Source organism: Ahaetulla prasina, chromosome 5 (genome assembly GCF_028640845.1).
Source record: "Ahaetulla prasina isolate Xishuangbanna chromosome 5, ASM2864084v1, whole genome shotgun sequence".
NCBI lineage: Eukaryota > Metazoa > Chordata > Lepidosauria > Squamata > Colubridae > Ahaetulla > Ahaetulla prasina.
Window position 1 is genome coordinate 59,135,592 of NC_080543.1, and position 22,183 is coordinate 59,157,774.

Consider the following 22,183-nt stretch of genomic DNA (forward strand, 5'->3'; position numbering starts at 1 on the left):
GTAACAAAGGGATTTTGAATTTAGTGGGCTTTCTTAGTAAATACCCATAAAATTCTTCTCCCCTTATCTCTCCCATCTATAGAGAATGATGAGAATGATCCTTTTTAATCAGCACTGATGATTATTAAATAATGAGCTCAGAAAATGCAGTATTGCCATTTTAAAAGAGAAAATAGAGCAAGGATTTGAAATATTTTTTGACAAGTCAAAGAATTGTCATACTTCTTATTTCACAATAAAGTATGAAACAAATTCTGTTCTACCTTTTGGAGAAGAATATGAATCACCTTCCTCTGGCTGACCTTTGCGCATCCGGTGTGCATAAATATTTGTATTGCTTAGTTCTCTTTCTCTTTCCTAAAGAAATGCATTATTAAATTTATGTTGATAATATAGTTTATTGTATTAATCTCAATTCTTCAGAGATAAAAATTTCACCACGTATCTCCCCCCAGTATCTCATTTTATTTATCTATATTTAAAATATTTGCTTAGGCATGTTTTGTCCAAATACTTTCTTTTCTATAGATTCTGAAGGATAAATATCCTGTTTTTTCTGGAACTGTGAAGGTTTTGACCAGGTTTCTCTCCCCCGCCTCAATTTTCTATCAATACAGCCATTAACAAATTTAAAAAGCATATTATTTTCATGTTGGGAGACCCTTTTCAAGTACTATCTGTTCCTAGAAATGTTAGCGTGCAAAAGGCCAAACATAAATTAATATATTTCTCCAGTCTAAAGTTTAGATAGTTAGAGGCTGAAAGAAAGACCCACAGAACAAGATAGGTTTATGTCAAATCAGCATTTAGTGAATAGCATCTTGGATGTCTTCTGTGGTAAGAAAAATGTAATTTAAGCATCTAAATACCTTAAGCTTTAGCTTCAGCGACTCAATTTCTACTTGTAAATTTTCTGTGAGTGACTGAGCTTCAATGATCTTCTTTTTCTCAGCCGCTAATTGATGTCTAAAAGAAGCAGTATTCAACGAAAGCTGCTTTTCCAAATCCTAAACACATTGGAAATAAACCATCAACAAGATTATTCAATATTTGCAATCATATAATATTGAATTAGAAATTAGGGGAAGGCAACTGAAATTTTATCAAATCTTTCCAAAAAGATGAAAATCCTCGCTCAGTCATAATAATCACAATTTTTGAAATGGGAATCGATCCACATTGTGAAAGAAAAATATCAAAAATAATGTGTAAAATCAAAAATAAGGTCATATGATGCTCAGAATCTGTTATGCAGATTAAGAAGAAAAGAGATAGATAGATAGATTTTGTTCATTTCAATTATAAAAAAGCCATAATATGCTTCATTTTTGCTTTGGTATGATGCCAAATAAGGTAGGTTTAATCAATATACAGTTTGAAATGTGCTGGCTAGGCTCATGTCATGAGAGATGGACTTTTTCATCTGATTAATTAAAGCAAGAGCCATTATTTCCAAAATGTGTATGGTTTACTAATTGCACAGTGGCAGATAGGCCAATGCTCCAGAGGGTTAATATCATTGCCCAGAGGATCGTTGGTTGCCCTCTCCCCTCTTTGGAAGGGCTTTATAGCTCCCGCTGCCCTCAGAACGTTTAAAACAACGTTCTTAAAGATCCATCTCATCCTGGGCATCCTTTTGTTTTATTTATTTATTTATTTATTTATTTGATTTCTATACCGCCCTTCTCCCGAAGGACTCAGGGCGGTGTACAGGCAAAATAAAACAGACAGTACAATATATAATTTAAAATGCAATTAAAAAACTTATTTTAAAATTGGCCTGAAAATTAAAATATACAGTGAGCTAAAACCCCATTTAAAATTAGTTAATAAAAATTTTAAAATTTGATAAAATTCAATTTAAGACAGCCCCGCGCAAATAAAAAGATGCGTCTTCAGTTCGCGACGGAATGTCCGAAGGTCAGGTATTTGGCGTAAACCCGGGAAGTTCATTCCAGAGTGTGGAGCCCCACAGAGAAGGACCTTCCTGGGGCCGCCAGCCGACATTGCTTGGCGGACGGCACCTGAGAAGTCCCTCTCTGTGAGAGCGTGCGGGTCGGTGAGAGGCATGTGGTAACAGCAGGCGGTCCCGTAAGTACCCAGGCCCTAAGCCATGGGCGCTTTAAAGGTCGTAACCAGCACCTTAAAGCGCACTCGAAGGCCACAGGCAGCCAGTGCAGTCTGCGCAGGAGCGGTGTTATATGGGAGCTACGCGAGCTCCCTCTATCACCAGCGCAGCTGCATTCTGGACTAACTGAAGCCTCCGAGTGCACTTCAAGGGAGCCCCATGTAGAGAGCATTACAATAATCCAGGCGAGAGGTAGCAGGCGCATGAGTGACCGTGCACAAGGCATCCCGATCAAGGAAGGCGCAACTGCGAACCAGGCGAACCTGGTGGAAGGCCCCCCTGGAGACGGCCGTCAAATGATCTTCAAACGACAGCCGTTCATCCAGGAGGACACCTAAGTTGCGCACCCTATCCTTTGGGGCCAATAACTTGCCTCCAACAGTCAGCCGCGGCTGCAGCTGACTGAATCGGGGTGCCGGCATCCACAGCCACTCCGTCTTGGAGGGATTAAGCTTGAGCCTGTTTCTCCCCATCCAGACCCATACGGCTTCCACGCACCGGGACAGCACTTCAACAGCTTCATTGGGGTGGCCTGGGGTGGAGAAGTACAGCTGGGTGTCATCAGCGTACAGCTGGTATCTCACCCCAAAGCCACTGATGATCTCACCCAACGGCTTCATATAGATGTTGAACAGAAGGGGCGAGAGAATCGACCCCTGCGGCACCCCACAAGTGAGGCACCTCGTGGTCGACCTCTGCCCCCCTGTCAACACCGTCTGCGAACGGTCAGAGAGATAGGAGGAGAACCACCGATATACGGTGCCTCCCACTCCCAATCCCCCCAACCGGCGCAGCAGGATACCATGGTCGATGGTATCAAAAGCCGCTGAGAGGTCTAATAGGACCAGGGCAGAGGAATAACCCCTGTCCCTGGCCCTCCAGAGATCATCCACCAATGCGACCAAAGCTGTCTCCGTGCTGTATCCGGGTCGGAAGCCGGACTGGAACGGGTCTAGATAGACGGCTTCATCCAGGTATTGGGGTAGCTGTCGCGCCACAGCACTCTCTACAACCTTCGCAACAAAGCGAAGGTTGGAGACTGGACGATAATTACCCAAAATAGCTGGGTCCAGGGAGGGCTTCTTGAGGAGGGGTCTCACCACCGCCTCTTTCAAGGCGGCAGGGAAAACCCCTTCCAACAAAGAAGCGTTGATAATCTCCTGGAGCCAGCCTCGTGTCACCTCCTGAGTGGCCAGTACCAGCCAGGAAGGACACGGGTCCAGTAAACATGTAGTGGCGTGAAGCCTCCCCAACAGCCTGTCCACGTCCTCGGGAGCCACAGGGTCAAACTCATCCCAAATGGACTCAACAAGACGTGTCTCCTCTCCCTCGCCTGGATCATCCCAATTTCGGTCCAGACCATCCTGGAGCTGAGCGATTTTATCGTATAGATAACCACTAAACTCCTCAGCACGTCCCTGCAACGGGTCATCCCGCACCTCCTGATGAAGGAGGGAGCGGGTCACCCGAAACAGGGCGGCCGGGCGGTTATCTGCCGACGCAATGAGGGTGGAGGTATATGAGCGCCTCGCCTCCCTCATTGCCACTAGGTAGGTCCTAGAATAGGACCTAACTAGTGTCCGATCAGCTTCGGAACGGCTGGACCTCCAGGTGCTCTCTAGACGTCTTCTCCGGCGTTTCATCTCCCTCAGCCCCTCGGAGAACCAAGGGGCCAAACGAGATCTGCGCCGGGTCAGAGGTCGCAAAGGCACGACACGGTCCAAGGCCCCAGCCGCGGCCCGCTCCCAGGCCGCAACTAGTTCCTCAGTCGTGCCGTGGGCCAGATCCTCAGGGAATGGCCCAAGCTCCGTCAGGAACCTCTCAGGGTCCATCAGGCGCCTGGGACGGAACCACCGTATAGGTTCCGTCTCCCTGCGATGGTGGATGGCGGTTCGGAAGTCTAGTCGAAGGAGGAAATGATCGGACCATGACATCGGTTCTGTTACTAAATCATCTAATTCCAAATCATTTAACCACTGTCCAGAGATATAAATCAGGTCCAGTATGCCTCCCCCCATGTGCGTGGGGCCATCATTTACCCGAATCAGGTCCAAGGCCGTCATGGAAGCCTGGAACTCCCGAGCTGCAGTCGATAACAAGCCAGCCGATGGCAAGTTGAAATCCCCCATGACTATAAGTCTGGGGGTCTCAACCGCCACGGAGGCAAGCACCTCCAACAGCTCGGGCAGGGCTGTGGTCACGCAGCAAGGAGCCAGGTACGCGATCAACAAGCCCAACTGATTCCTATGGCCCCACCTCACATAGAGGGATTCACAACCGGCAATCTGAGGAACAGTGGCCTCCCTCGGCTCTAGATCTTCCTTAATGACAACCACCACCACCCCACCCCTACCTTGGGCCCTCGGCTGATGAAATGCTCGAAAACCTGGAGGGCACAGCTCAACGAGGGGAACCCCCCCCTCCGGACCCAACCAGGTCTCCGTAATGCCCATAAGGTCCGCGGACTCCCCCTGAATAAGATCACAAATCAGGGGGGCTTTATTAGCCACGGACCGGGCATTACATAACATCAACCGAAGATCCAGGCTCTGAGGATCATGGCCGCCTGAGGAACGGGTAGGGACTGAGGGGCCGGAGCACGTGATCGCCGTCAAACATCGAGCACGTGCTCCCAACACTCGATACGCCCCCCCCCTCCGCCATATCTGCCTCTCCCACTTACCGTACAGATTGAACAACCCTTTAGTCCTGGAACAGAACCCTCCCCCCCTGCCTTCGGACCAGATGTAATAATGTCGCGAACAAGCACAGGGGCTGGATCCCTCCCCGACGGGTTCTCTCCCCTACCCGTCGAATCCCTCCCCCCCCTCCCAACCCTTAAAATCCCCATTAAAACTCCCCTTAAAAAATCTCTTAAAACAGCTAATTAAAAAGCCCCTAAGCCTCCTATTTTTAGCATGCCACCTCTCGGGGCTCCAAAGCCCGTCCTCAAGGTGGGCCCTCGATAGTATGGAGGGCCAAACCCGCGAGAGAGGGGCATCTCGCAGGGCAAGAAGGTCAGCCGCAGTAAACGTTCGCATCACAAAGAAAGTCCGGCAGGAGGCCCATCCTGGGCCGGTCAAGATGGTAACAGATGATACAGTGACCACAACCAGTCTGTCAGTCAGTCCTGATGGGAAACAGTCAATAGTGATCCTTGTGGGGTAGAGGACAAAACCGCTCACTCAGTCAGTTCACCACCCCCTATAAATAGTCAGGGGTGGACTAAGGAAGAAGGAGGGGGGGGACCGATGATAAAGATGTTAAACAGGCCGTCCGCCGCCTTGAAACACCGAGGCAGGCCGCCGCCGCCGGCCACCTCCGCCCGGCCATCACCGCCGAAAGCGTCCCATCACCGCCGCATGAGGCCACCGACATCCCCACCATCTAGGAAGGGACGCCAGTCGCCAAATCCTGCCAGCAATCCCGGGGCTCCACCGGCGCCAGCGCCAAACGAAGAAAAGCCAGGCCGCCACCGCCGCCAGGAAGCCAACAAGGCCGACGGGGGCCCGGGAGGCCCTCCAGATCTCCACTGGGCGCAACTCCTCCGGGGCTCCTCCCCTCGCCCCCGAAGTCGCCCGTCACCCATCTTCCTGAACGACTGAAGCCTCCTCCATCAGGGCGGGGATCTAAGGGGGCCCAAGGTGTCAGAGGCCCCGCCGCCACGGCCGCCAGAATGCCAAAAAGGCCGGCGGCAGCTCGGCAAGCCGCAGGCCGCCCAGCAAGCCGCCCGGCAAGCTGCCAGGGCCGCCACTGCTTCCTCCCACAGGCGGGGTCCAAGGGGGGCCCTGAATATCAGAGACCCCCTGTCGCCGTCGCTGCCGCCGCCGCCGCCAGAACGCCGCACAGGCCGGCGGCAACTCGGCAAGCCCCGGGCGCCCCGCAAGCCGCCCGGCAAGCCGCCAGGATCACCGCTGCAGCAAGGACGCTCCGGGGCTCCACCGGCGCCAGCGCCAAACGAAGAAAAGCCAGGCCGCCACCGCCGCCAGGAAGCCAACAAGGCCGACGGGGGCCCGGGAGGCCCTCCAGATCTCCACTGGGCGCACCTCCTCCGGGGCTCCTCCCCTCGCCCCCGAAGTCGCCCGTCACCCATCTTCCTGAACGACTGAAGCCTCCTCCATCAGGGCGGGGATCTAAGGGGGCCCAAGGTGTCAGAGGCCCCCGCCGCCGCCACCGCCGCCAGAATGCCAAAAAGGCCGGCGGCAGCTCGGCAAGCCGCAGGCCGCCCAGCAAGCCGCCCGGCAAGCCGCGGGCCGCCCAGCAAGCCGCCCGGCAAGCGGCCAGGGCCGCCACTGCTTCCTCCCACAGGCGGGGTCCAAGGGGGGCCCTGAATATCAGAGACCCCCTGTCGCCGTCGCTGCCGCCGCCGCCGCCAGAACACCGAAAAGGCCGGCGGCGACTCGGCAAGCCGCGGCCGCCCGGCAAGCCGCCAGGATCACCGCTGCAGCAAGGACGCTCCGGGGCTCCTCCCAACACCCCCCGAAGTCGTCCTGCACCAAGTCACCCCTCCTCCGGGTGGCTGGATGTTCTTCCATCAGGGCGGGGGCCTAAGATGTCACCAAGGCCCCCCCCAGAACCGGACAAGGCCCGAAAAGGCCCACCGCCGCTCCCCCGATCAGCAGGGCGGCGCCATCTTGGACATGCTCAGAAGGACACCAAAACTGTTGAACTATTACCGTTTGGCAGATGGGTACAGGACAATAAAAACAAGGAAAAAGGTTGAAAAACAGCTTCTATCCCAGAGTAGTAACTATATTGAATTCTACTATATTGTGTAATATTAATGCAGTATCGGAGGTATCAATTCAATTGTATAGAATGTAAAGGGTGTGCGTTTTTGTTTTATTTTTTTATAGTTTTCTTATGTATGATGTACACTGAAGATGGCATTTAATTTCATTGTACGAAGTGCAATGACAATATAGTACACACAAAAAAAATCTCAATTGTCTATACAATTGAGCCGAATATGCAAAAATGAAAGGAAGTGTGAAGAGGAAGACGTTTTGCATAACAGCCACTAAAAACATCCAGGTAGTGTTTTTCAACATTCATCTCTAATCGTGTGGTGAAAATAAGATTCATAAGTAATTAGCTTAGCTAGCTTGCCGGTAGCAATTTTAATACATAATTCCACCTGTCTAACTATAATCGTCTCCTGGTTTTCCTACATTCCTCTTTTCCAATAATGTCTTTTTATATCTAGAGATTTTAATTTCATTAATTGATAAGAAAAAATATCACTAAAAGTTTCCTCATTGCATAGTTGTGCAGCTTCTCTTTGTGTTTCAGAATTGATACAAGAGTTGTAAAAAGCTGGCATTATACAAAAATATCCTACTGTATCTGTTTTCCTAGAGCTGGGATAAAGGAAGAAGTCATTGGTAAAAAGTCATACAGTTCCCAGCTCGACAAGCTAGATTGGGCCAGTAAAGTAAACCTATTACAATTATGTTTTATTGGTAAAGACTGCAAAAAACTATTCTACCAATGATGTATAAAATTATTATTTGTTCCAGTAAATAACAAACTCCCACATAACTGAAGTGTGATTTCTGGGTAACAATTTAAGAATCTGAAAAAAAGTACTGCAGCTGCTCAACAAGTTTTAGAGCCTTGTGGCACCAGGACCAAAGGGAGGGGGAGTAGTAGCTGCTGAGGCCACTGGGTGGCAGTACATAATTGTGCAGCTTCTCTTTGTTTCAAAACTGATAAGAGAGTTGTAAAAAGCTGGCATTATACAAAAATATCCTACTGTATCTGTTTTCCTAGAGCTGGGATAAAGGAAGAAGTCATTGGTAAAAAGTCATACAGTTTCCAGCTCGACAAGCTAGATTGGGTCAGTAAAGTAAACCTAGGTTGGTCATCGCTATTACAATTATTGGTAAAGACTGCAAAAAAGTATTCTACCAATGATGTATAAAATTATTATCTGTTCCATTAAATAACAAACTCCCACATAACTGAAGTGTGATTTCTGAATAACAGTTTAAGAATCTGAAAAAAGTACTGCGGCTGCTCAACAAGTTTTGAGGCCTTGTGTCACCAGGACCAAAGGGAGGGGGAGTAGTAGCTGCTGAGGCCACTGGGTGGCAGTCAAGTGTGAGTGTGTCTGTTCGCCTGTTGTAATGTATTTGAATTTTAGGAGGGACAATTGGGCGGGAAAATGCACGTTGCTGATTGGTTGATGCCTCAGCCTAAATACTATATAAAGAGAGGTTTTTGCCTGTTAGCTTTTGCTGGGATTCACAATAAACTAAAGAGCTGTTGTCACTTGCATCGTCTCCTGCCTCTTCATTGCCCAAACTCAACACCTGTCATGCTCCCCCCTCCAATGGCAGAAGCTATGCCGGCCTTGCCATTCATCTTTGTGACCTGCCCAGCCCACCTGCAATGCCAGAAGCTGTCTGGCCTAGTTATCCTCCTCTCTTTTGTTGGAGCTGACTTGAGTTGTGAGCCAAACTATCTTTGTGAAGCCTCTTTAAGGTGCCCCTTGCTCTGGTCCTGGTGCCCCCAACACACTCTTGCCTGTCTGTACCCCAGTGGCCAAGGCGCTTGCTATTCACCCTCCAGTCTTGGTGACGTATTGCAAAGGCTGGGGAAGGGCCAGAGAAGGAGAAAAGCTGGCTGTAAATGGGCTGAGGCAGGTGGGTGGGGGCAAAGGAGGCGCGGCCAAGCGTTCGTGCCTAAATGTCCATTCTGCTCACAGAGCGATGCTATGTTGTTCTAAGCAATGTATGTTGCATGTTACCTGGGTTCTCTTATCACTAGCTTCCAATTTTTGGGTGAGTGATCTTAATTTATGCTGAAGTTGTTCTCTCTCTTCAAGTTTTTTGTCTTCACAAAGTTTTTGCAATGCCCGCAAGGCATCTGTTGTTTTTAAAAGTTGTGCCTCAACATCTCTCAGCTTCGTGGAAGCCCTGCGCTCTTCTTCCTGAGATGTCCTAAGAAGTGCTCTCAGAGTCTGCACTTCATTAGATTGTGTGGCCAATAGATCAGGCAGGTTAATCTCTGCTCTTTCATATTTCCTGATTGCTTTTAAATGTTGAGACTGAAGACGCTTCAACATTTTATTCTCCGTAGTAAATGTCACCAATTTATTCTGCAGAACAGCCACTTGGTTTTTCAGTTCTTTAATTTTATGGTCTCTTGCTGACAATAGACAGTAAGCCATCTTATTTTTCTCCTGAGCATTGATAGTCTGGTCAGTAATAAATGAGTTCTTTTGCTGAGGTTTCTTTTTAGGCAACATTTTACCTCCTGCATTAAAAGAAATATCAAGATGGCATATAAGATTGAGCAAAGTAAGAGTCACATAATTTTATATAAGCCTCAGAGCCAAATGCTCAAATATGTATTCACTGCATAGATTCACTTCCTTTTATGTAATATCTTGAGTCAATCTCTAATACAACTATTTGTTGATAGACTTATTCTGAGAAACGATAACCTAAGCTCAGTGGTGGGATTGAAATAATTTAAGAACCGTTTCTTCCTAGTGAGTGGCTGGGTGGGTCATGTGACTGAGTGGGCGTGGCCAACTTTATGTCACTTGTGTGGGTGGTGCCTGGTGCGGTTGGGGTGGGAATCCAGGGGTCTCCGGTGGGTGGGGTGGGAGGGAAGAAAGAAAGAAAGATCCAATTTCTCTCTGTGTGTTTGTGTTTGTGTGTTTTTGTGCATGTGTTTGCTTGTGTGTGTGTGTGTGTGAGAGAGAGAGAGAGCACACCACTGCCAGCCTGATATAACTCTCCGAGATTGGATTGGATTTCTTTCTCTCTCTCTCTCTCACACACACACACACACACACACGTACACACACACACACGTACACACACATAGGGGTTGGATCAGATTTCTCTCACTCTTTCTCTCTCTCCCTCTCTCCCTCCCTTAGAACATCTGCTGAGGGCAAGTGCATGTGCTATAGCATGCTGCAGACACCCCTCACTCATCCCTTTGCCTGGCTTCCCTCCTCCCATTGCTTGTGCTTTCCCTCTCCAGTTTAACTTGACACAGGTAGAAGCTCACAATTGCCCCTTCCAAACCCGCTGCCAGTGAAACTGGGCACCAGTGAGCTTGCTTTTTGCCTAGGTTTGTTTGGCTGTTGGAGAGGAAATGGCTTCCTCCCCAGGCCCCTGCCCATTTCCCTCCCAAAAGCCGGACAAAACTAGGCAAAAAGCCAGCCCTTTCGAGTGCCCAGCTTCACTGACAGTGGGCTTGGAAAGGGCAATTGTGGGCTTCTGCCTGTGTCAAGCTAGACTGGTAGGGAGGGAACAAGAAGCGGGAGGAAGGAAGCCTGGCAAAGGGGCGAGCGAGGGGCGTCTGCAGCACTTTATCCCACTGTTTCTTAGCTTGTCTGTGGCCGCATCGAACAAACACCAGCACAAGGCATTGGGATTGCTTGCCTCACCCAGAAAAAGATAAGTGAAAGTCATACTGCCAGCTGCACATGGTTTGCTCCATTGCCTGCCTAGGAAGGCAAAGGGCGGAGCCGCGTGTAACACCCACAAAACCTTTCCCACTCCTGCTGTGTTAACATGCAGCTCCTCACCTTCACTCTCACTTCTCCTTGCTCCCCTCCCCATTCACAGAGCCTTCACCACCACCACCCCACCTGGCCCTCTTTTGACACTTTCGCTCCACTGCAGCTAGAAAGGAGGTATTTCACTTTCAGCACACGGTGCTCTCCAAGCACAGCTATGCTTGAGGGGCATAGGTAGCGCTTCCCCAGTCAGGCTTGTGTGCCAGGCAAGCTGACTTGCCAACTCGCAGAACCGGCAGAAGCAGCACTTTTCAATTCCTCAGAAGCTACATTTTTGGCACACGGCAGGACTCTGAGGATCTTCCTCCTCTTCTGCACAGAGAGCTTATTACCGGTAGTGAGGGCTTACGGAGGGCGGAGGAATGCGCACCAGTTTTCTTTTCAAGGCAACTGGCTTAAGAGAGCTGGGTGTGGGAGAAGAGAGAGAGAAAGCCTCTTGATTCCCGTGCATGGCTTTTCACTTTTCACTAAGTTTAAACGTGTGTGTGTGTGTGGTGTGTGTGTGTGTGTGTATTGTATGTGTTGGGAGTGGAGCTCTTCCTGAGAAGAGATAAGGCGATCACTGTGTATTTTTCATGGCAGTGAGGAGACTCAGGAAGAGCTCCACTACACACACACACACACACACACACACACACACACACATACATACACACATAGAGGTTGGATCAGATTTCTCTCTCTCTTTCTCTCTCTCCCTCTCTCCCTCCCTTAGAACATCTGCCAGGCTGAGGGCAAGTGCATGTGCTATAGCATGCTGAAGACACACCTCACTCGTCCCTTTGCCTGGCTTCCCTCCTCCCACTGCTTGTGCTCTCCTTCCCCAGTCTAACTTGACACAGGTAGAAGCTCACAATTGCCCCTTCCAAACCCGCTGCTAGTGAAGCTGGGCACCAGTGAGCTGGATTTTTGCCTAGGTTTGTTTGTCTGTTGGAAGGAAAATGGCTTCCTCCCCAGGCCCCTGCCCATTTCCCTCCCAAAAGCCGGACAAAACTAGGCAAAAAGCCAGCCCTTTCGAGTGCCCAGCTTCACTGACAGTGGGCTTGGAAAGGGCAATTGTGGGCTTCTGCCTGTGTCAAGCTAGACTGGTAGGGAGGGAACAAGAAGCGGGAGGAAGGAAGCCAGGCAAAGGGGCGAGCGAGGGGCGTCTGCAGCACTTTATCCCACTGTTTCTCAGCTTGTCTGTGGCCGCATTGAACAAACACCAGCACAAGGCATTGGGATTGCTTGCCTCCCCCAGAAAAAGACGAGCGAAAGTCATGCTGCCAGCTGCACATGGTTTGCTCCATTGCCCGGCTAGGAAGGCGAAGGGCGGAGCCGCGTGTAGTCCACAAAACCTTTCCCACTCCTGCTGGGTTAACACGCAGCTCCTCACCTTCACTCTCACTTCTCCTTGCTTCCCCCCCCCCCACATTCACAGAGCCTTCACCACCACCACCCCACCTGGCCCTCTTTTGACACTTTGGTTCCACTGCAGCCAGAAAGGAGGTATTTCACTTTCAGCACACGGTGCTCTCCAAGCACAGCTATGCTTGAGGGGCATAGGTAGCGCTTCCCCAGTCAGGCTTGTGTGCCAGGCAAGCTGACTTGCCAACTCGCAGAACCGGCAGAAGCAGCACGTTTCAATTCCTCAGAAGCTGCATTTTTGGCACACAGCAGGATTCTGAGGAGCTTCATCCTGTTCTGCACAGAGAGCTTATTACTGGTAGTGAGGGCTTATGGAAGGTGGAGGAAGGCGCACCAGTTTCCTTTTCATGGCAACTAGCTTAGGAGCGCTGGATGTGGCAGAAGAGAGAGAGAAAGCTCTTGATTCCTATGCATGTCTTTTTACGTTTCACTAAGTTTAAACGTGTGTGTGTGTGTGGTGTGTATGTGTGTGTGTATTGTATGTGTTGGGGAGTGGAGCTCTTCCTGAGAAGAGATAAGGCGATCACTGTGTATTTTTCATGGCAGTGAGGAGACTCAGGAAGAGCTCCACTACACACACACACACACACACACACACACACACACACACACACACACACTCATACATTTACAATAATAATAATAATAATAATAATAATAATAATAATAATAATAATAATAATAATAATAATAATAATAATAATAATATTTTAATTTGTATACCGCCCTTCTCCCGAAGGACTCAGGGCGGTTTACAGCCAGAATAAAAACTTAGTGAAAAGACATGCACAGGAATCAAGAGGATTTCTTTCTCTTCTCCCCCCCACCCCGCACTACGCTGCTACACACTGATCATAACAGGCCTTTCTCCACCCTCTTCTGCAAAGGAGACACTATGCATGCCTCCACGCTTGGAATTAGGAGTATTTGCACTGCCCAAAGGGGTGGAAATGCCAGAGAGACAGGTGGGAAGACTGGTAATTGGTGAGGGCTCCATTTCCACCTGCTTGCCTGGTCAGGTTGAGAAAGAACCAGGCCCAAAAGATAGCCAAGCCTCACTGTGTCCCCCCTGGCAGCCCTTTGGCTGAACACAGCAGACCCGGAGCTGCTGGTCTCCATTGGCCTTACCTCTCTCCCCACCATACACACACACACACACACACACACACACACACACACACACACACACACACAGGTAAGAGGGGCTGGCTGGGCCTGGGAGGGGAGGGGCGAGGGGCACCCACTTGTAGGCCGCCGGCCATGAAGAGGCTGCCCGGGTAGCTGTGCAGCGCCAGCAGCAGCTCATGGATCATGGCGCTGCATGGGGCCGGACCTGCCTGAGCCTCTTTTTGCAGGAGCCCCAAGGATGCCCCTGGCTTCCTTAGGGCAGAGCCGGCTCCGGGCACTAGACTGGTCCCCTGCGAAGCCCATTGTCTGACAAGAAGCCCAACCAAGGCCTTGCCCACCACCCTCTAGGCGCACTTGGACTCCCAGTGACGAGATGGGGTCCTTCAGGCACTTAACTTGGCCACCTGTTTAGTAGTTCCCGCCCCTCCCTCCGAGTGCCTTGTCAGAGCTGCCTTGGGTTTTTCCCTGTGCAGGTGTTGCTTGCTTGGAGGGGACCGGGGGATGGTTAGAGGAGCCAAAATGGCCTCAGGAGAGGCCAACCAAGGCGAGGAGTCCTGAGGAGGGGAGGGCCAGCCAATGGTAGGATCAGCCGGTTCGTCAAACTGGGCCCAAAGTTAACAACAGGTTTAGCCAAACTGGGCAGAACCGGCTGAATCCCACCTCTGCATAAGCTCTCATGATATATCTCAGCCAGTCTTTCCTAAAGCAGGATTGCTAGCCCAGCACCGTAACCACTATACAAAACTGCCTAGACAATCAGATGGATAGGTATATACATACACACCCAAACATACACACCATATCCAAATAATGATGAAATAGTGAAAGTAATCAACTCAAAAAGAATGAAAGAATAACCACTCAAATTTGCCAAATATTTTTTTACATACAGGACCATGCTTCCAGTCCCTTTAGCTTATTTATTGAAATTGTGTTACACTGACATCTGTATGACCATGATAACTGGTGAACTAGACCCATCAATACTTAATATCTTGTGGCGATGAGGCTGGCAAAACGGGAGTATTTTTCCAACCTCATTGCATCAGCAGATAATCGCCCAGCCGCCCTGTTTAGGGTGACCCGCTCGCTCCTCCATCAGGGAGCGGTAGAAGATCCCTTAAAGGGTCGAGCTGAGGAATTTGGACAATATCTGTTTGATAAAATCGCTCAGATTCGGGAAGGGTTGGACACAGACTGGGTGGATCCGGACGGGGTGAGGGAGGCAGGTCTTGATGTTATTATCTGGGATGAGTTTGATCCTGTGATCCCTGAGGACATGGACAGGTTAATGGGGAGATTGAATGCGACCACATGTTTATTGGACCCGTGTCCCTCCTGGTTGGTATTGGCCACCCGGGAGGTGACACGAGGCTGGCTCCAGAAAATCGTGAACGCTTCTTTGATGGAGGGTGTTTTCCCTGCCACCTTGAAAGAGGCGGTGGTGAGGCCCCTCCTCAAGAAGCCTTCCCTTGACCCAGCTAGTTTAGCAAATTATCGTCCGGTCTCCAACCTTCGCTTTTTGGCAAAGGTTGTCGAGAGTGTGGTTGCACGACAGTTGCCCCAGTACCTGGATGAAACTGTCTATCTTGATCCACTCCAGTCCGGTTTCCGGCCTGGTCACAGCACGGAAACAGCCTTGGTCGCGCTGGTTGATGATCTCTTGAGGGCTCGGGACAGAGGTTGTTCCTCTGTCTTGGTCCTATTAGATCTCTCAGCGGCTTTTGATACCATCGATCATGGTATCCTGCTGCGCCGACTCGAGGGACTTGGAGTGAGTGGCACTGTTCATCGGTGGTTCTCCTCCTACCTCTCCGACTGGTCGCAGACGGTGTTGACGGGGGGACAGAGATCGACCCCAAGGCGCCTCTTATGTGGGGTGCCGCAAGGGTCGGTTCTCTCGCCTCTTCTGTTCAACATCTATATGAAGCCGCTGGGTGAGATCATCCGTGGTCTTGGGGTGAGTTGTCATCTATACGCTGATGATACTCAGCTCTATATTTCCACCCCTAACCACCCCAACGAGGCTGTTGAAGTGATGTCCCAGTGCCTGGAGGCCGTACGGGTCTGGATGGGGAGGAACAGACTCAGACTCAATCCCACCAAGACCGAGTGGCTGTGGATGCCGGCGGCCCGGTTCAGTCAGCTAATTCCATCACTGATCATTGGGGGCGAACTATTGGCCCCCACGGAAAGGGCTCGTAATCTGGGCGTCCTCCTGGATGCACGGCTATCTTTAGAAGATCATACGATAGCCGTCACCAGGGGAGCCTTTCATCAGGTTCGCCTGATACGCCAGTTACGCCCCTTTCTGGATCGGGCTTCCTTATGCACGGTCGCTCATGCCCTTGTTACATCCCGCCTGGACTACTGTAATGCTCTCTACATGGGGCTCCCCTTGAAGTGTGCCCGGAGACTCCAACTGGTCCAGAATGCGGCTGCGCGGGTGATAGAGGGAGCACCTTTTGGCTCCCATGTAACACCCCTCCTGCGTAACCTGCACTGGCTCCCAGTGGTCTTCCGGGTTCACTTTAAGGTACTTGTCATCACCTTTAAAACGCTCCATGGCCTAGGGCCGGGATATTTACGGGACCGCCTACTGCCACCATTAGCCTCTCACCGACCAGTGCGCTCTCACAGAGAGGGACTCCTCCGGATACCGTCAGCTAAACAATGTCGGCTGGTGACCTCTAGGGGGAGGGCCTTCTCTGTTGGGGCCCCTACCCTCTGGAACGAGCTCCCTCTGGGGCTTCGTCAACTCCCCGATCTCAAGTCCTTCCGCCGCGAGCTGAAGACGTTGCTGTTTCGAAGAGCAGGACTAGCCTGAATGTAGTTTTTTTTTTAAATTGGGATTTTTAAAAAAGGGGTTTAAATGAGGTTTTAAATTTGTATTCAAAAGTTAGAGCATCAATTGAATTCAACTATCTATTCTTTAGCTGTTTTTAATCTATTATATGTTTTCTGTTGTTTTTTTTGTCTGTGAACCGCCCTGAGTCCTTCGGGAGAAGGGCGGTATACAAATATAATAAATAATAATAATAATAATAATACAACCCCGCTTACATCGAGGGGGAAATTAGTGACCGAGGGTATTGAAAGCAGTACCTTAATATATTAATGAAGTACATACAATTTAAATGAGTTTACTAACATTCATATGACTTCTAATAATATAGTGTACTTTCTACATTGTAGAAATGTCAGGGTAGCTCATCAAAAGTGCAGTTATGGCATGACTGCTTGATTTTCAGCAAAGGCTTAGCTGCCATTAGTCTGGTTGACATCTGCCAACCACAATGAACACAGTAGTGTTCAAGGTGACTGATGGCCTTATTACCTTTTGTATCGACGTCATTACCCTTTTTCTTCTCTGGTATGATCCGCTTTTTTGTTTCTAGTTGCTGGAGAAATGGAATGGTGAAGCTGCCACACTCTTCACTTGTGGAGGTTTCAGAGGAATCTGAGCGAAAATCTTTGTGATAGTAGTTCTGAGAGGTTTCACAGATGTTCTCTTCTGAACAAATGCTGTTCTTGCTGCCGTTGACAGCTGTTCTTGATGCGTTATCATAGAAGTCGTTGGAATAGTTAAACCAAGTACTTCCAGACTGGCTGGAACTTTTGCTACGCCTATTGTCTTCACTATTGTTGGTGCTCTTAGTAAGCCTAGCTGGAGAATTGTTTGAGCTTCCACTTTTCTTACATTGTCCACATGTCTTATCCTCTTGGATGGTATGATGAAGGACTGTATCATCAGAAGCCATCATTCCACCAATGGCAGGGAAGACAGTCAATTTTACTTTAAATTTCCCAAAGGGAAAGGCACTGTAGTCAGACAAAGAAACAATGCATGATGTAAACATTTACTTAAGGCTTGATCTCATAGGTTTAAAAGTTGTTTGTTCTGATACTGTACCAAAAAACATCTCCACAATTTTGACCCTTTGCATTATATTATTCACTTCTTGAAGAACTGATGTGTTTATTAATTAATATGCTTTTTTCTTAGCATTCTCATTAGCAGAATGCAATGACTACAGAGCCCTGAGTTCTTTCAAGGAGCTAAAAAGACTAAAATATTAATATTGCATTTCACAGAAAACCTGGACTGACATTCAAATAATAGAATAACAGAGTTGGAAGGGACTTTTGAGGTCTTCTAGTCCAAACCCCTGCTCAAGCAGGCATACAACATTATTTCTTTCACTCAGCTACTTATGGAAAACATCATAAAGAGAAAATGTTTTCCTGATAAAGCAAGTAGCAAGTTATTCCTTCCTAGTTCAGAAACCTTCCAACATTTAAGATAAAAATAAAAAAGCAGTCTGAGGTTTTTAGACCGGAGGGAATGAAAAAGAAGAAAAGATTAGTCCCCATTGCTGAAATAAATTCACATGCAGATAAAAAAAATATGACCCAGGAAATTATAAGCGAATATATATTTAAATAGATACTTAAAAGAAATTTTAAAAGCACAGAAGTGAAAAAAAAGAAAAAACATAAAAATTAGTTTCTAACTATTCCTTTGTTGTACAATATTTATGAATGTTAATGTTTTGGGGTATTTTTTACTTCAGTTCTTTCGTTATTTAATTAAATATATGTGACAGGAAAATGTATTATCAGAATCACACAGTTTCAGCAAGCCATGTAATTATGTCCACAGATAATTCTTTGGTGGTACAAATGCCTACTTTGCTGACTGGCAGTGGACATAATGGAAGTTGGCAACACAATTTAACTTGGAAGGGAAAAGTAGGTGCTTCATTATCCGTGTCCCTTGGAGGAGCTCTTCTACCAGGCCTTTACTTTCCACGTGTTTTTGCTTCCCTTTAAACTGTTGCTATCTTTGCTTACCCACAACTCAAACCCAGCACTCCTCGACTGCCCAGAGAACAGAAGCCGAAGCGCCCGCCAAACACCCAGGGTTGAAACTTCTTCCCCACGATACCCAGGAAGAATCTTCTACCCAACGTCCGTTTATTCACGTTACCGGTTCTTGGGCTTCGTTGGCAAAGAAGTGGCTGTTTAGATCTTTGCTATTATGGCAACTAGAGAACTACTTCTCTGAGCATCATGGGACTGGTCGGGCAAAGTTGAATGGAAGGAAAAGGTAAAATGGCAGAAGTTAGGGAAGCATTTCCATAATTCCATCATCTCCAGTTTCCTTCACACTCCTCACTCCAGTCGTTCCATAAATTATGTTTTTCTATTGAGCAAAATACTTCTCAATCCGGGGCTATAAAAGAGAACGAGCTCCTTTTCCCTGATTTAATCAAATAGCAAGGAACTAAACCCACAATTTTTAGAGCATTTTAGAAATATTATATTTTGCTCAGGGTAAATATCAATCCTACCAAAAAAGTATGTAAAGATATGCATGCCTAGATTAGTGTGGGTTCTACCGAGTAGAATGAATTTTGGTCTGTGGTAAATTTATGGACGGTATAAATTTATACAGGATAGAAAGAATGGTAAAAAACATGTTCAGTGAACATCTTGAGAAAAATAGAGTTTTTCACATTATTCAGAACTGATCGTTTGGCAAGGTGATACATTAGAAGAAGAAAGGATTTTTGATTGCTTACATTATCAATTTTTAGCAACCACGTAGATAGATTTTCCTCATGTTCATCTGTTCGTAATCTTGTCCTTCAGGTCCTCCAACAATACACTCTTCACTCCTGCAACCAAGTCCATCCACCTTGCTGCTGGTCGCCCTCGTCAAGACTTTTACCAACTGATGTACTGACAGCTTTTTAGAATTCTTTTGTAATGCTTTCTGAGCATTCTGTTGGCCATACTACCCATAGAGCCATGTAGTAAATCCATCAACTGCTCAGCCATAAGATCTTTTTATTTTAAAGAAGAAAAGGGATCAGCCAGGACCATATTGACAATGCCATTAGGAGTCACAAGTTTGCTAATTCTAACACATCATTGCAGGTGCCCCCTTGATTTGCATCAATGTAACCCACTTGTCTGCACGGGACGACTGAAGATTTGATCAGGCAACCATAGAAACACTCTAGTAGCAGGTTACCTACCTATCCATACTTTGCTGCCTTAGCCACTGACTGACTCAAGATTCAGGTGAGGACAGGTAGAAAGATGCTTAAAGAAGATTTACTGGAATGTCCTCACATCAGGAGAGCCAAAATTGTTATTTTTATTTCATCCAATCATGTCCAATTCTTAGAGATTTTCTGGACAATCCCTGCAGATTTCTTGGCAAGGATTTTCAGAAATAGTTTCTATTGCCTCTGTTTTGGGACTGAGAGAAATGACTGGCTCAAGGTCACCCAGTTAGCTTCATATGCAAGGCAAAGCTAGAACCTTAATTAGTTGCCATCAAATGGGGCTTGACTTGTCTTGACAGAATTATGGGCAATGCTTGCTATCCCAACTTTAATGACTAATGTTACTTGTCCAAGAATTCCGGTACAGTCTGTGATGTAATCTTCTATATTTCTTTTCTTCTACCACTTCAACTGTGTCAAGTAAGGAAAGAGTAGTCATCCTTCCTTTGGTCCCAGACTGATTGATTACTAAAACCATGGACTAAGGCAGGAGTGTCAAACTTGCAAAAACACTCGTTGTTGTCACGTGACGTAGTGCAACTTTTTTCCTCTTTGCTAAATGGGAGGTGGGTATAGCCAGCAAGTGGCGCATCTGGCCCATGAATTCGACACCCTCGGACTAGGGGGAGGACGAGGGACTAGCTGAACTTAGAGAATTTATTCAGAGATGTATCTACTACGTTGAATTGTATAGCATGATCAAATGAATTTACAATAATAACTATAGAAATTACTTTCAAATATCTCCTAGTTCTAAAACTATCAAATATCTACTATCTAATAACCCTAACCTGATGCAAACTGGCCCCTAAAAATGCATACTATTTTTTAGACAAAACAACAGCAACAAGAGAACATTCTTCTATCTAATGTTACAAAGTATGTGAACTTGAACCTTCAGTTTAAATAAACTGTCCAAGAAATTTGCCAAGTTCTGAATTTCTTCTGAGAAATAGCCATTATCACAGTTATATGGAGCAGTTATGAATTAAAGCATTATACCACTATGTTTCAACCTTTAAGCAAAAGGTATGTTTGGTGATTTTTACGGTTTATTTATGGGTTTTCCACATGAATGTCCTGTTTGAAATGATGTGCTCTGGTCATCTTTCAGGGAGATGAACTCCTATTTCCTGTTCATTTTTTTTATTCTTGTTACATAACTCTTCTGCATCTATGTTGGTTTTCAATTTCTAAAAGGTCACAGGAAAAAATCATATATATATATCCATAAGTGCATGCTATCTTTTACGTAAGTGATAAAATGTCATTAAATCTCCATTAATAGCTTGCCTTCCACATCAACTGCAGTCTTATCCATAGTCATCATCCTTTATTTCGTTTTACTACGTCTAATAAAATATCTATTGAAATTCTCCCAATAATGTATTAACATAGATTTAAATTATTATCCAAGTTAGGAAAACATAAATAAATAAATACCGGCTTTATTTTATTTATTTGTTAAATGTATATCACACTTTTTCTCCTGGTCTTTCATATTCCCTCCAATATTTTTTTTGAATAGAAACTGCATGTTATTGTCCATGGTAAATTCCATGGAATTATAAAGCAAAGTTGCCTGCCATTGTGAGTGAAGGTGGACTTGAACCTAGAACTCCCTTGTCCTGTTCAGCATTTTAATTAATACCAGAAAATATACAACTCATTGGGTCCTTGTTTCAGAGATATACAGTATACTGCCTTTCCAGAATCCTCAATGTCTTCAACAATAACAGCGTTTCTAATGTACTTGCTTCACTAGAAATGTTCTTAAAAATTCAGGCAGATATTCAGAATTGTATCTGCCTTGAAAATAGCTATGTGGAACTGTATAGCATGGTCAAACATAGGCAGCTGATGTTTTGAGCAGGTTTCTGCCAAAAAATGGCCATAAGACTTCCTTAACAACCAGAGTCTCTGCTTAATGATCTTTTTAATCTTAATCTTAATAATCGTTTGTTTACAACTGAGGTGTTCAGTTTAACAACTACCACAAAAAAGGTTGTAATATAAAGTTGGTCATGTGGTATTACATATTCCATGGGACAAGGCAATGATAAACCTTAACTACTTAACTCATTTTTTGCATCTGTCTTTACACAAAAGGAAAAAACAATCCAACCTATCAAAAACAGCACCACAAAAAACAGATTAGGAACACAAGTTAAAATAGGGGAAAAATGGTAAGTGAACATCTGTCTACCCTAGACGAGTTCAAATCACCAGGACCGGATGGATTACACCCCAGGGTTCTGAAGGAACTGGCAGATGAAATCTCAGAACCACTGAACTATATCTTTCAAAGATCCTGGAGCACAGGGGAACTGCCAGAGGACTGGAAAAGAGCTGATGTAGTTCCCATCTTCAAAAAAGGAAAAAAAAAAACAGATCCAGAAAACTACAGACCTATCAGCCTAACCTCAATACCAGGGAAGATTCTGGAAAAGATAATCAAGCAACGAATCAGCGAACACCTAGAAGCAAGCAAAGTAATAACCAAAAGCCAACATGGGTTTGTCAAAAACAGATCATGCCAGACTAATCTTACTGCATTCTTTGACAAAGTGACAAAATTAGTAGACCAGAGGAATGCTGTTGATATAATTTACTTGGACTTCAGTAAAGCATTCGATAAAGTAGAGTAAAATAGTCATGTTACTTTTTTCAGTACCCTTGAAATTTTGAACAGAATAGAATAGAATAGAATAGAATAGAATTTTTATTGGCCAAGTGTGATTGGACACACAAGGAATTTGTCTTGGTGCATATGCTCTCAGTGTACATAAAAGAAAAGATACGTTCATCAAGGTACAACATTTACAACACAATTGATGATCAATATATCAATATAAATCATAAGGATTGCCAGCAACAAGTTATAGTCATACAGTCATAAGT

General features: G+C 46.6%; 1 protein-coding gene across 1 annotated transcript; it reads right to left on the minus strand.

Annotated features, from left to right (window-relative positions):
• Window positions 1-172: 172 nt before the first annotated feature.
• On the minus strand, window positions 173-16,966 carry LOC131199926 (lebercilin-like protein). Its single transcript, XM_058186218.1, has 4 exons — window positions 16,543-16,966; window positions 8,880-9,388; window positions 870-1,007; window positions 173-357 (listed from the first exon to the last, which is right to left on the minus strand). Exons 1-4 carry the CDS (start codon window positions 16,964-16,966, stop codon window positions 226-228), a joined length of 1,203 nt encoding a protein of 400 aa, XP_058042201.1. The 3' UTR covers window positions 173-225.
• Between the last annotated feature and the right edge of the window lie 5,217 nt (window positions 16,967-22,183).